This window comes from Cibotium barometz, chromosome 40 (genome assembly GCF_041138505.1).
Source record: "Cibotium barometz isolate CiBa-2024 chromosome 40, ASM4113850v1, whole genome shotgun sequence".
NCBI classification, from domain to species: domain Eukaryota; kingdom Viridiplantae; phylum Streptophyta; class Polypodiopsida; order Cyatheales; family Cibotiaceae; genus Cibotium; species Cibotium barometz.
The window spans coordinates 15598974-15613277 of NC_141085.1; the positions used below are offsets into that span (position 1 = coordinate 15598974).

The following is a 14304-nucleotide window of genomic DNA, read 5'->3' on the forward strand; positions in this document are numbered from 1 at the left end:
GCAACCATATTGCTCAAGATATGTGTCCAAAAGTCCTCTATCCTTTCCAACATAAGATCACGTTGCCAAGGAACTTCGCATTAATCACATAGCCTCCAAGATCAAATGGAAATTGGGCATCGCTACCATAAAAAAATGTAACCTTCAGGATCAAATGGATACCCCTTATGTGCACAATGCTCCCATAAACTAAATGCATAACCACTTGGATTAATTACATTTCCAAATACATCCATGCTTACATCCTTTATCACAATGCCACCCGAGTTGAAGGGAAAACACAAGATCCCATCCTTGCGACCATAATAATCCTCATCAACATCCACAATGTCATCAATAATGTCATGAGCATTCATATTAACCACACCAATGACATGATCCATGTAATGCTCAACATCAAGACCACTATCATGATGATTCCCATATACATAAGCATCATAATACTTCATGATCACCATGTACATAAGCATCATCCAATGCTTCTTGATCATCATGTGAGTGATGTCCCAATCCATGAAATTAACTCCATATCACCATAGGTGGCATCTCCAAGAGTGTAAATAGATGAAGAAGATAAACTCTCTTCATTCGTAAATCCATAAGATGATTTCATGGATGTAGTTATAGATGAATCCATAAATGTAGGCATTATCATAAACGCTTCACAAGATCCGTGTGACAATCCAATAAGGATCACATTAAGGCAAGTAACTTCAAATCATGCAAATACAATAGCTCCTTATAAAAGCTATGAAACTCATCACCACTCATATTCTTGCCTTATAAAAAGTCATGATTGTCAACATGCATCTTTACAATCCCATGCAGAGTGTACTATCATTTGGCACCAAGTTCTGAGTTGAGCATGCATTTACAATGGTTCAATCAGCTAATGCACTATGATCTTAAGATTTTTCTCCATAATCAATCATGGGAATAGTGTCCATAAGTGATGATAAAGGGTTTGCTAAATTTTCAACACATACATCACTTTACACAATAATAGTAACTTCCCATAGAAGTCCTGGACTGAAGTGAACTCCCTTTTTTAAGATCATCAGATTCACATGCATTCTCCAGAAGTGTTACCTCACTATCTTGAGCGTCCACACTTTCACCATTCTCATATATCCACTTGTCATCCAATATCTCCACATCCTCCTGGAATATATGCCCATCACATAATGTAAAGCTTCTAGCATGATCTTCACTTGCATAATCTTCACATGATATAGATACGTGGCATTCCTCCCATCCTCAAGATTTTGAAATTTATACAACATAGAATCCCTAAGAGTCCAAACCTTTAGCACCTTTGTATCAACACCACAATCAATGCATGAATTACTTCTTCCAATACTATCATCAAAATCCAAGACATCCTGAGTCCATAAAATCAGCACAAGAATGATCCACTAGTATAGAGATGTAATCGGAACTCAAGATGAAATCCAATTTTTTTGCATTGATGCGTGTATAGCTTCTTCTCATCTGCTATCCAAAAGTTATAGCAAGTGTATTGTCCACTTTAACTCCCATAATGAACTCATAAAGACCCACATAGTCATAATCCATGCATTGACCAAATGCAAGAGTGAATGGAGATCCTCGTTTATCCTTTGTCAAGACAGCCTCTTGTAAATTAAGTGCATAATAATAGCTCTTCCATCCCTGCTCAAACCAAGAGGTAAACCAAGAGATGTTACCAACAATTCACATACATTGATCATCCTTATCTTGCCTTCACTCTAGTAGTGGCTCCACCATAGTAATTTTTACATTGCTTTCCTCCATCCACGGCTTGTGAAGAAAAAGGCATTTAACCATATAACTCATTGATAGGCCAAGGTAAAGAATGTAGATTCTCCCATTGTTTGAACATCTCACGTTGACTATGTCTAAGGCTTCGAAGGGAATTCATTATGTTATCAAAGGTTGAGTCCAAACTTTGCATAATGACAACTTTAGAAGGCTCAACTCGAATGTTTTGATTCTTAATAAAGGCATTATTGCTACTTGCTTTCATTGTATCCAAACCAATGCCTCTTGCTTTCATAGCATCAAAACCATTGGCTCTTGGTTGCATTGCACCTAAACTAATGCTCTTGCTTGCAAAGCATCAAAATAATTGGCTCTTGCTTGCTTTGCATCAAAAGCCTCATCGTCCTCTTCATCATCATCATCATCACATGTGTCCACCAAAACACTATACCATCGTTAGCCTCATAGATGTTGATTTGGGTTTCGTCTTCACTTTCATTGACCCAATCCTTATTGCCATAAGTGACCTCATGAGAATAATCATAACTATCATGCTCATCATATGCATAGTCATCAAAATCCACATCTTCTATGTGCCCTTGAGGGTCATAAACATAATCTACATCACCCTGGTCATCATAGGCATAAGCATCAAAGCCTACATCTTCATTGTCACTATCCATGCATGTGGAGTCTTCAAGATTGCCATCATCCCCATAGGGAGTGTAATCTTCAACATAGAAACCCATGAAATCGTCATCGTTATCAGTGCAATTACCATTGCCGGTGCTATAGCAATCACGCTCATAGTCATAGCCCTCATCATCGTGAGAATCATAATCTTCCATGGCTTCTCAAATGGGACATTGGATGATAGAAATACCAGAATCAAGTAAACTAAGTCTTGTTAGAAAACACTTGAGATGCACTTGTTAAATTTCAACTTGCTTTGTGCCGGGTCAAATCAAAAGTGCTCTCTATTTTGACTTTTTAGCTAAAAATAGGGAAATGACCATAAATTCCTAACAAGTGATCCAAAAGGAATGATCTATAGCTCAATGGGAAGCTCTTGATGAGTACTAACAACCTTATGAAAGATTTGACTTCAGTCAAAGGATAAGTACTCTATGTTTTGACTTTTATGAAAAAAGTCAACTATGTTCGTTGACTAACCAAATAGTAATGGATCAAGGATTTCAATGGCTCTTCTTGAAGCTCTAAGAAATTACACTTGGAATATGTAAACATTTGGGCAAAATACAAAATAGGCTATGACTGAATTAGGATTTCTGCTTACAGTTGGGATTGGGATAGCAAATGGTACCGGAATTGGAATCTTGACGGCTTTAGACATAGCCCTTAGGAAGTACTAAAATGCTATGCAAACACTCACAAAACAGCACCAACCAATTTTAACTGAATTAGTGTTTTGTGGTCCTATAGAACATAGTCAATACCGTGAAAAAACACCATTCAAGACATCCATTGTCCACAGCACTTGTGCATAAGCTTTCCTTGATCAAGAAGGCATTAATCCGCTACTCAATAATGCATTAAACCTTGCCCATCAATTGTAGCCATGGAGTTTTAAGAAATTTTTTCCATATAGTCTCCTTTGTTTTTGCATGGAAATCTCAACATGAAAACTTATGAAAATACCATTTCATTGCTTGCCAATTCAGCCAAATTGAAACCATGTCAATACCCAAATGATGAATGTCGATAACATGCTACTTATTGCCGATCTCCCAACCAAGTTTTCCCGCCTCCTTACCAAAGTTCATGATCCAATGGCAAGGACCGGGTCTAAGTCTTCACCTCCACGTACCTAAACCTCCATCTATTTGCTTTTCCAAGACACTCGGCAGATAGACGGATTCGAGCCATGCTCCCCTTGGCCTCTTCACTATGCCAATGGTACTCTCTCAACGTACTAGATTCTACAAGCATTTTTAGAATTGAGATTTTTATATAAACACGAGTTTGCAATCAGTTATGTGAGAGTTCACTTATAACATATATTGTATGCCAACACAATCCATCTCAATACAAGATTTTAATGCCGATAGTGAGGCTTGGAAAGGTGAGCTCCAAATGGTTTTTTTCCAATATACAACTTCAAGCATCGCCTTGCACAATCCCCCAATGCTATAACCAATCCCTCTTCACCTATGCCAAAGGTATGCTCTCCACATACTAGATTCTACAAGAATTTTTGGAATTGAGATTTTTATATAACCACGAGCTTGCAATCAAGTATGTAAGAGTTTACTTATAACGTAGGCACTTATAATTGTATGCCAACACAATCCATCTTAATAAAAGATTTTAATGCCGATAGTGAGTCTTGCAAAGGGGAGCCCCAAATGGTTGTTTGCCAATATACAACTTTAAGCATTGCCTTGCACAATCCCCCAATGCTATAGCCAATCCCTCAATGCTAGTTATACCCACAAAGCAATGCTCCTTCAAATGTGACCATTCAAGCATATAGAAATTGCCCCAACTACTTATGTGAGCCCCACAAAGCAATGCTTCTTCAAATGTGACCATTCCTAGGTACCCTATCATCTATGGAAACGATGGTAACATAAATTTTAGATTTGGTTGGGGTGCTTCAAATGCTTTTAGTGGGGATGGAAAGGTCTCCAATGACAAAAGCAAGACAAAGTATGTCAAAGAGAACCAATTAAATGAGCAAAGAGCAAAGGGTTATGCTTTAAACGTGGAGAGAAGTGACACAATGAAATGCAAGGCTAGAAATGCTATTATCAATGTCAATACTCACTAATGAAGTTGGATGGGGAAGAGCATGGCAAAGAAATGGATGAGTTTGTGGAATGCAATTAATCAACGGGAAACGAGGAGGATCATAAACTTGATGGGGAATTTTCTTTCGATCGTGGTGGTTCTTGTGGTAAAGATTTAGATAACTATGATGATAAATTCCCAACTATGTGTACTTTGGGTGATTCATGTAAGGATGCCATTTTGTATACATTGTCTCATGATGCCTTCATGGGATGCAAAAATGCTCGAACTTTAAGGCTTATGTGGTGCAATGTCAACCAACAACAGTGTATGTTCACGTGTTATGAACAAACTATCATCAAAATGCAATATTTTAATTGATGTCATCACACTGCTTGTCACCTGTCGCGCAAACATCATTGGAATCCACACAATCGATCCCAACATGACGGCATAAACACATATATGAAATATACAATAACGAAATCTAAATTAGGCATAAACACATGTACCAATAAACACACGTACCACACATGTATTTAGCACAACGATCACCCGTAATACCAATAACACTAGCATAGTATCAAATACACATACCGTAACACGAAGTCATCAATCTCAAGTCGTCTCACCCACGATATACCAACCAATATAGCATGGTACAATGGTCCCCACATGACATGACCTCCAAGGAACGCTCATGCTCTATATTGGTGCACCAAATCTCATGAAACTTTTGAAAGCGGATCGTTATACATTTCAGATGATACGTTCCTCAAGGAGCTTGGCTTGGCTTTGGCTTTTCCTCAAGCAAGGTAGGCCACATTGGCTGCACATCGTCCGAGCCACCTCACCTCTAAGAGGGTTCCAATTCGTGAGGTTATCGGTATAGCAAAGCTTCTTCTCACAAACAGAAGGGGCATGTGGGTAACAGTTTATCAAACAGACAAAACTTGTTTACTTGGCACTCTCACACAGCAAATCCATTGCAGGCTCCTAGTTGGCAGCACCATAGTATTGAATAGCCAAGGTGAACAGTAAAAGATGCACCATCAAGTAAGCAGATCACATGACCCTCTACATAGAAAATCACAGCAACCGAATGCCCATGTACACACTCTGGACATTCTTAACTATGATGGCGTGCCAATAGTACCGGTTGGTAGGATCCATAGTAGACTCTAGTTGGTGGCACCACAGCATTGAAGGCAAACAGTAAAAGACACTGCCAACAACAGGGGCAGATCACAGTCCATATAGTAAAGAGTCTCACTGCAATCGAATGTGTCCATGGACATTCTTAACTATGATGGCATGCCAATATTGCCTGTTGGTAAGATCCATAGCAGACTCCTAGTTGCTGGCACCACAGCATTGAAGCCAAGGCAAACAGTAAAAGACACTGCCAAACAACAGGAGCAGATCACATACAGACTTAACATGACCCTTACCGTCCATATAGTAAAGAGTCTTCACTGCAGTTGAATGTCCACGTACACTCTTAGAATGTACACTCTGGAGACTCTTAACTATGCACTCTGGAGACTCTTAACTATGATGACATGCCAATGTCGCCTACTGGCAAGATCCATAGCCCACTCCTAGGTGGTAGCACTACAGCTGAAACCAAGGCAAACAGTAAAAGACAACTATGAGTAGATCACACACATAGATTAAACATGACCCTCACCGTCTACACAGAAAAGAGTCGCATGCATGGAAAACCCTTGAGTAATCATTCATGCAAGAATATGATAAAATGAAAATTTTGTACATTGTTTTTTACTTGAAGGTAAGGTTTCAGATAATCCCCAAGGCATGCCAGAAATTGCACTTAATGCACAGACGTAGCATCAAGGTGATCATTGACTGAATAAATCACAGTAGTCACAAAGAAGTGAGTATTAAAAACTTTGGGAGCCTTGAGATTTTCGAAGACAACAAAGCCATAAACACTACCCTCACCGCCTACACAGAAAAGAATCACATGCATGGCAGAATCATCACAGAAAACCCTTGAATAATCCTTCATGCAAGAGTATGATAAAATAAAAACTTTGTACATTGTTTTTTACTTGAAGATAAGGTTTCAGAAAATCCAGGAGGCATGCCAGAAATTGCACCTTCATGCACAGATGTAGCATCAAGGTGATTATTGAATGAATAAATCACAGGAGTCACAAAGACCACAATTTTAAAAACTTTGGCATACTTGGGATTGTTTAAGACAACAAAAAGCCATAAACAGATGATTAGACTATTCACTGCCACCCCAGAAGGCAAATTACAATGTCAAGTTTCAGAAAATCCAGGAGGCATGCCAGAAATTGCACCTTCATGCACAGATGTAGCATCAAGGTGATTATTGACTGAATAAATCACAGGAGTCACAAAGACCACAATTTTAAAAACTTTGGCATACTTGGGATTGTTTAAGACAACAAAAAGCCATAAACAGATGATTAGACTATTCACTGCCACCCCAGAAGGCAAATTACAATGTCAAGGAAAGCCAACAGATGATTAAACTATCCACTGGCGCCCCAGACGGCAAATTACAATGTCAAGGAAAGCCAACACCTTGTGGCTGGTGTTGGCCGCTGTCCCTTCCAAGCTTATTCTTCATGAAGAAGGAAAATACACTATCAGGACATAGCATAGAAAACTCTCTTTTTTTACAAGCTACTACACACTCTTCTTACTGCTGGACATACAGTTAAAACAGGAGACTAGTAGCTATTAGCGGGGCTTTAGTACTTTACAGAAGCCACTGAACCCACTAGTCTAGATAAATGAATAGCACTGTCAAAATATACAACAGCTAGCTTTGCTTCATTTCAAGCCCTATCACCCGATTACAAATAAAATTGCTGATTCAAAAGGCCTCTTCTGATGGGCTGAGATTTCATAAAATAAGAGCGCTAGCAGTTGATGCCACACTGCTGGAGGTTTGGCCCTGTGACTCGGACCAGAAAAGGGTCAATCCTTACCCATAGCAAGGAGAAGATGGAAGCCAACAGCACAGACCACACGATGACAATGGTGGGTGTTCTGTTCTGTCTTCCCATGAGACCCTTGAGGAAAGGATACAAATGAACTATCACCCAGAAAGCAAAGAAAAGCTTTCCAAACAGGGGACCCCATGAAGAGTAGCCATTACTAATTGCATCCGAAATGCCAGCAACAACTCCAACTAAGTTGATCACCAGCAATGTGGTAGGAGGGATAAGCAAAGATGTCCACTTGAACAAGTAAAGCTCAGCAAACTGGTCTTGGTCATCCGAGCCCTTGGAAGTGACAGTGAAGTTTGTGTCAATACCTGCGAGCACCTTCAAAAGCCCTTGGATTACAGCAAAAAGATGGGCTGAAACACCACCAATGACCCAAAACTGCTCATTTCTCCACCACTCTTCAATGCCCACACCACTCCACCGCATCTCCAAAATACCCGTTGAAAAGATAGAGAGAAAGAGACCAATAAACCACAGACTTGCAAAATTGCTTATCTGCATTCCAAGTTCCAATATTAGACAAAACCGCGTGAACTCTAGACAGTCAACAGCCACTCATTGCTGTAATCTCACATATATGAACTCTTGAGAACACTACTCATCTAGCTCTGTTACGTCTAACTAATCCAAAAGAGAAATCTTACCGTAGGAATGATAAATTTTCCTGTCAGCAAGCAGATGGCCGGCAAAGTACAATATACCAGAAGAGGGATTGAGGTGAGCGGGTAGACAATGGTGTTTATATATGCAAACCTCTCCAAGAATTTCAAGCGACCACCATAACCATACCAAAGAGGACAATGCCTGCTTAGGAAAATTTCCACTGAACCCAGAGCCCACCGGAGCACCTGATTCAGACGATCGGACAGATTGATGGGTGCAGATCCCTTAAACGCAGCCCGAGGAGGCATACAGTAGATTGACCGCCAGCCACGTGCATGCATTTTGAAACCTGTAAGAATATCCTCTGTAACTGACCCATAAATCCATCCAATCTGCAAATACACCAGGGTAATTGAGGTTAAAACTGAGAGATGAGTAATCAACGCTCTTTCTTGTCAATGTAAAAACTAACAACTAAGCTGCCCACCTCTTGTCCCCAGTCAGTTTTGTCTTCATATCCACAGCTGATAACATGAATAGCTTCCTTCAGCAGCCCAGCAGGACTTGCAGATGGGGGAACCCCTCCCTCCTCTAGCAAGGTAGAGGCAAGAAAAACAGGAGACTGCCCAAACCTCTTCTCAAAATTCTTCTTAGACATCAAAAGAGATTTGTCATCGTCATACCCTAAAAAGCAGGCAACCATTAGTGAAAAGATGGGTTGATATCGTATATTTCATATAACATCCAGCAAAATAATATCACCATAACCATCACTCACCTTCCAAACCCTCTTCTATATCCTCCAAGTTAAAGATAGGTACAGTGGAGTCTGTTCGAGCAGGAGGCTTCTTTTTCTCATTCTTTTTGGCTTTACCAGACTTGACTTTGTCTGGACGTGGTCCACAGCACCATCCAGGCAAGCAGTCACATGCCATTGTCTTTTTCTTTGGCTGAATAGGAGGCTCGTACCCATACAGAGCTTGCCTTCTAAAGGCACAACCGGTACCCACATAAACAGGACCTTGGATCCCATCCAAACCTTTCATGTTGATCTGAAAAAGACCAAAGGTTAACATCATAATAAATTGCATAGAACGGAACCAAAAGGAAAAAGAAAGTGCCAACGGGCACATAGCCCAATGGTGAGGGCTTGTGACATGGGGAGTGGACACTGGAAATCCAACGTTTTTATCCCCACAGACCACCAATGGAATAGTGGCTGATTTCTGAACACAAGTTGTGATGCCTTTGGGCGTGGAGATCAAGCCGCCTCAAAGCTTGTACCAGCGCGCAGGGAGAGGGGGGGGGGGAGAGAGAGAGAGAGAGAGAGAGAGAGTTCAAAACACTCCGTTAACTTTGGGCAGGGAGACCAAGCCGCCCCTCCAAGCGTGCACCATATTGCAAATACAGATTTATCTACTCAAGGGGGGGGAAAGGGAAAATAAAGTTCAGAACAGCCGGGTGGACTTACATCAAAAAACACCGTGTTACGATTGGCATATCGATCATTAAGATCAATACCATCAAACCTTTGAGGGAACTGGACGTAACAGACTTTGCGTCCAACTGTGGGATCCATCATGAAGCACATTGCTTCCCTCAGAGCCTTGCTGTTGTTGATGTAATGGTCACAGTCCAAGTTAAGAAAAAAGGGTGCATTGGTAAGAACCGCGGAAACCCTTACCTGCACAAAATCGCCATGAATATCAATTTGTGTGGTGTTTGTGTTCACCACCTAACCACAAATCTACACCAAAAAAACTTGCACCGTGAGAGACAGTAGGATTGAAAAAGTACCAGTGCATTCATGGCACCAGCCTTTTTATGATGGTTGAATCCAGGCCTTTTTTCACGAGAGACATACACAAGACGAGGAAGCTCATTGCCTTCTGTATCAAGGCCTCCGCTGTGGCCTAAAAATACCTGCAAACATAAAAATCAAGAGACTTGAGGAGGCTAATCCACTGTACAATTCATGAAAACAGCTTCAACGCCACTGCTCACCTGAATCATGCCAGGGTGGTCCCTAGTGTTGTTACCAGGCCAAGGGGTTCCATCTTGCATTACCCACCCTTCATCTGGGACCTTCTGAGCTTTGGCAACCAAAGCGTTCACCCGCACTTTGAACTCTTCATACTCTCTCTGAGCAAATCAGTCCCCCCAAACAACTTAGACATGGCAAAAACAACTAGATGAAAAGTCATATCCAAACTAGCACACGAAATATCCAGAACCTACCTTCATAGCTCGTCTCTCCTTCACGAAATTGGGTTGCACCTTGTCTTTCAAATAGTCAATTTTCTGAGCAAAGTAGACCTCTGGAGCTCTGGGCTCAATGTTGAAATTTTTACAAAAAGGAACCCACTTTCGAGCAAATTCAGATGTCTCAGACAGAGCTTCAAATGTAAGCATGGCTGCACCATCATCTGATACATAACAGGAAACCTTGTCCACTGGATAGTCAACAGCAAGAATAGACAGCACAGTGTTCGCAGTGACGAGAGGAGGCTCCTTCATGGGATCCACAGTACTCACAAATATATCTACAGCTGCCAGCTGAGATGGCTCCCCTTCTCTCTCATACCTGCCCAACAAAAGAAACAAAGTCAAGTGCAAGATTAAAAGCACCCTCCTCAAAAACTCACTTTGCAGGTCCAAAATTTAAGGACTCCAAGCTGTAAGCATAATAGAAGATTATTCCCTTGACTAAAGACTCTTACCGCAACGAGAGCCGGTCCAGATAGGTTTCTCGATTGATTGGAAACCACTTAGGGAACTGATCCAATATCCATGAAAAGGCGAACCAGATCTCACAGACAATAGAGGTTAGCCACAGCCCAATTGCGTTCGGCACAGGATTCAAAATCCGGTATCGGAAAAAGAACCCCAGGATAACAAGTCGAAGCACAATGACCATCCGGTAGGGATTTATCTTGCTGGAAGCAATGTTCACTTTTCTAGAAAGGGGTTGTCTTGCCTCGTCCATCCTGAGAAAGCACCATTGATAAGCTTAGAATTTGCCTCCCTCCCTCTCTCTCCCCCCCTCTCCTCCCTCCCCCCACTCCCTCTCCCTCCCTCACTCTGTGCTGTGTGCCTTGTGCTGTGAGGCGTCATCTGTGTCTGCGCGTGTCTGGGGTCTGTGTGTGTGGGACCCGGCGGGAAGGGGGGGGGGGATGGATGCAAGGTTTCTCAAAACTTAAGGGTGATGAAACAGAATAATTTGAAGTGAAGAGCTGCTCTGCTGTACATGGGTAAATCAGCTCCATCCACTCCATTGTCATCCACACTGCCACCTTTGCTTCCACTATTTGGAAGAACACCCTCAGTAGTAGTCATTTGTAACTTCTCTTGCTTCGATTTCCAGCTGTCCACTCTTTCTTTCCATGCCACGCTCCCATAGCCATAGTCTTTTGAAAGATCAGCAGATTTGCTTAAGCCTGTGTGCACAAGAAACAGTAAGGCAGTGGCCACATCGAAAACCAGAGGGTTTCTCAAGTAATGCCTAGCCTTAAAGTACCTGGAGTACCCGGATCTGAGTAAGGAAATGGATAAACTCGTTTGCTACCACTGATACTGGTGGGTGCACCAAGAACACTGTTATCGGGTGAGATGGGTTGAGAATCAATAGGTGCCTGCACAGGTAGAGAAGAGAAGTAAGTATTACACACTAGCCATAGCTCTCGATTTCCTGGAAAATACAGAGCTTTCAGAGATCAATGCTTAGTACAAACAACAGCTGAAGAGTAGCTTATGTACCTGTGGACCACTCGTAAACAAGGGTGTCTGCGGTTCGATAGTTTGTACAGTCCTCGGCATGTCGTGATCATCTCCTCGGCCATAGCTCATGTGCCCATGAAGCATTGCCTCCGCAATGTGCTGTTTCTCATGGCTATCGTAATCCATGTTGTAGTCGTTGTCCAGATCCTCCACGTCATCTTCATTATCATCTCCAGGAACACGAGGGCTACCTGCCACATGCACAGAAACCTTAGTCATGATCCCACATTTTCATGGTCTGCACCACATTACACCTTATTCTTACTACACATTTCATTATGTACAATTGGCTACACCTTCGAACGTTACACCAAATTACACAACCTATGGTATACACTAGCGTTGTCTACTGAACGGAATGCGGCATCTTTATGCAGAGCTTGCAGCTTTCACCAAAACAATCTACTACAACATTGGCATAGTAGAGCGAAAATCAAAGGGATAGGATCAAGAAGGCCAAGCATTGCACAGAGAAGCTTGTGGAAGGCAGCAATTCAAGCGAAGATCGTTAAGCGAAGGGCAAAACCCCTGGATTCACACAACTGTCTGCACATAGGTCTCCCGTCTTTCCGTATGACAGCTGAGATACCCCTTGCTAAAAAAACTTGAACAGAGATTACACACAAGGGAAATGGCACCGACCTCTGTGTCGCGTGTATCTATTCTTGCAATGCGGGCACGCCTGGTTACCATCCTTCCGCTCGTACTCGTAGCAGGGGCGGCACACAGGGAAACCGCAATGCAGGCAAGCAACGAAGGGTTCACCAGATGGGGATGAGCCGACATCATCACCGCAGATCTGGCACGTCCGCCTGGAGGACGGAGGAGGGATCGACGCCATGGACACTGCAGCAGGAGCAGAAAAGCTAGGGTATCATGAAGCTTCAGCAAGCAGAAGCTATAACGGAAAGAGGGGCTAGATTTCCATGAAGCCCTTGTAAACAGAAGCTATGGCGCAGACTGTGCTGTGAACCACATATCGACAACTTCTGCAGATTAATGGCTGTAGCTGAAAATGCAAGCTAGGGTTTCAGCGAGCTCTAACGGGCACGGAGCAATGGCGGAAAGAAGAAGCCATGATATCATGAGACGAGGAAAGAACAGACCAGAGCAGATGGGAAAGCTGATGAACGAAGAAGACGTGGTGACGAAGGTAGAGAGAGAGTATGTAGATACTAGAGAGAGGATGTATCTGCTAGAGAGAGGATACACTTTCTAGAGAGAAGATGTGGCAAAGGCTCTTTTTACTGAGGCTCGCCCATTCATTTCTGGTAGCAAGAAGGCTAGTAAATCTGTTTTCCCGGCAGTTAAAATTGTTACCTACCTTGGTTAATGCTGACTCGTGTAGCCAGCTGCCAACACCGACACGTATTTTTTTCCCTCTTTTTTCTTTTTCTTCTATTTACAGTTTATAACGGGAAGCCGCCCGTCACCACAAAGGGCCCCACACATGCAAGCTCAGAAAAGCAGCCTTGAAGTAGACCCTCTTGAAGCAGACCTTACACTTTTGCACATCTTATTTTAGCGTTGGTTCACACGTTTGAGCTGTGAAGGATTAGCACAAAACCCACCATTCAACTCTCGCAAATATATTGCCAAGTAACTATCAAACCACCAAGGTTAAGGTCCATTCTTGCCTCTTGGCAAGTTCTAAAGGCAAGTTGGCTCTCGTGGCTAGATGCAATAAGGATCTTGAAACGAGGAAAATTGCGGACTGGGACAAGCAAGATTGCCTACCAAGAGGTTTAGAACTCTCTGTTTTTATCGCTTAATGGCAAGTGTGTCTAAGCCCTGATGTTTAGTCGCCGAATGCCCATACCTAGGACTAAAGAAGAACCCCATCCAAGCAAATAAGCAGTTCCTCGAAGAAACACTTGGCTAAAAGGAATCCTTTAGCTAGAATTATATATATTGAAATTGAAAAATCTTGGTGTAGTGGGTAGGCATTAGTCCTCCAAGCATGGTCTTAGAACTTCCCAAAGACCTATAGTTTTTGAGTAGTTTACAAGCCTGTTCACAAACCTAGTGAGGTGTGGATTAAAAGGTAAAGCTTAACAAACAGGTCTATTGACATTCTCTATAGTTATAATAGTATCTTGTTTATTAGCTTCTACCATATCAATTTACACTAGCAGTGTCAAATATTTATCTTTTCAAGTTTATGCTTCACAAGCTATATATTCACAAACACCTTCAAAATAGGCCTATTTTGCGGTGGTTTTTTAGTAATTAGACCCTCAAAGACAGTAGTAGTGTGCCCTCCTTAAAGACAAGGATCTCTTATGACTAGAACAACTTGGCATACTAAAATAGGAACTTTTTACTTGTACCACTTTGAAACCTCACCTTGAGCTAGTCATATGCTCTGATCTTAAAACTTACCCCCTAACCTAAAATTTGT

General features: G+C 41.9%; 1 protein-coding gene across 1 annotated transcript; it reads right to left on the reverse strand.

The window, feature by feature from the left end:
• Positions 1-6943: 6943 nt before the first annotated feature.
• LOC147615242 (cellulose synthase A catalytic subunit 9 [UDP-forming]-like) lies at positions 6944-13157 on the reverse strand. Its single transcript, XM_086779298.1, has 13 exons — positions 12546-13157; positions 11883-12094; positions 11644-11758; positions 11374-11563; positions 10847-11113; positions 10365-10710; positions 10131-10268; positions 9924-10049; positions 9598-9810; positions 8905-9178; positions 8614-8810; positions 8168-8518; positions 6944-8018 (listed from the first exon to the last, which is right to left on the reverse strand). Exons 1-13 carry the CDS (start codon positions 12742-12744, stop codon positions 7434-7436), a joined length of 3213 nt encoding a protein of 1070 aa, XP_086635424.1. The 5' UTR covers positions 12745-13157; the 3' UTR covers positions 6944-7433.
• Between the last annotated feature and the right edge of the window lie 1147 nt (positions 13158-14304).

Excerpts from the sequence above, each read along its gene's own strand:
- LOC147615242 (XM_086779298.1), bottom strand. The coding sequence starts at position 12,744 with ATGGCGTCGATCCCTCCTCCGTCCTCCAGGCGGACGTGCCAGATCTGC. Across the intron at positions 11,564-11,643 it reads CTCAGATCCGGGTACTCCAG|GCTTAAGCAAATCTGCTGAT; the intron begins GTACTTTAAGGC and ends TTGTGCACACAG. Across the intron at positions 10,050-10,130 it reads ACCACCCTGGCATGATTCAG|GTATTTTTAGGCCACAGCGG; the intron begins GTGAGCAGTGGC and ends TTATGTTTGCAG.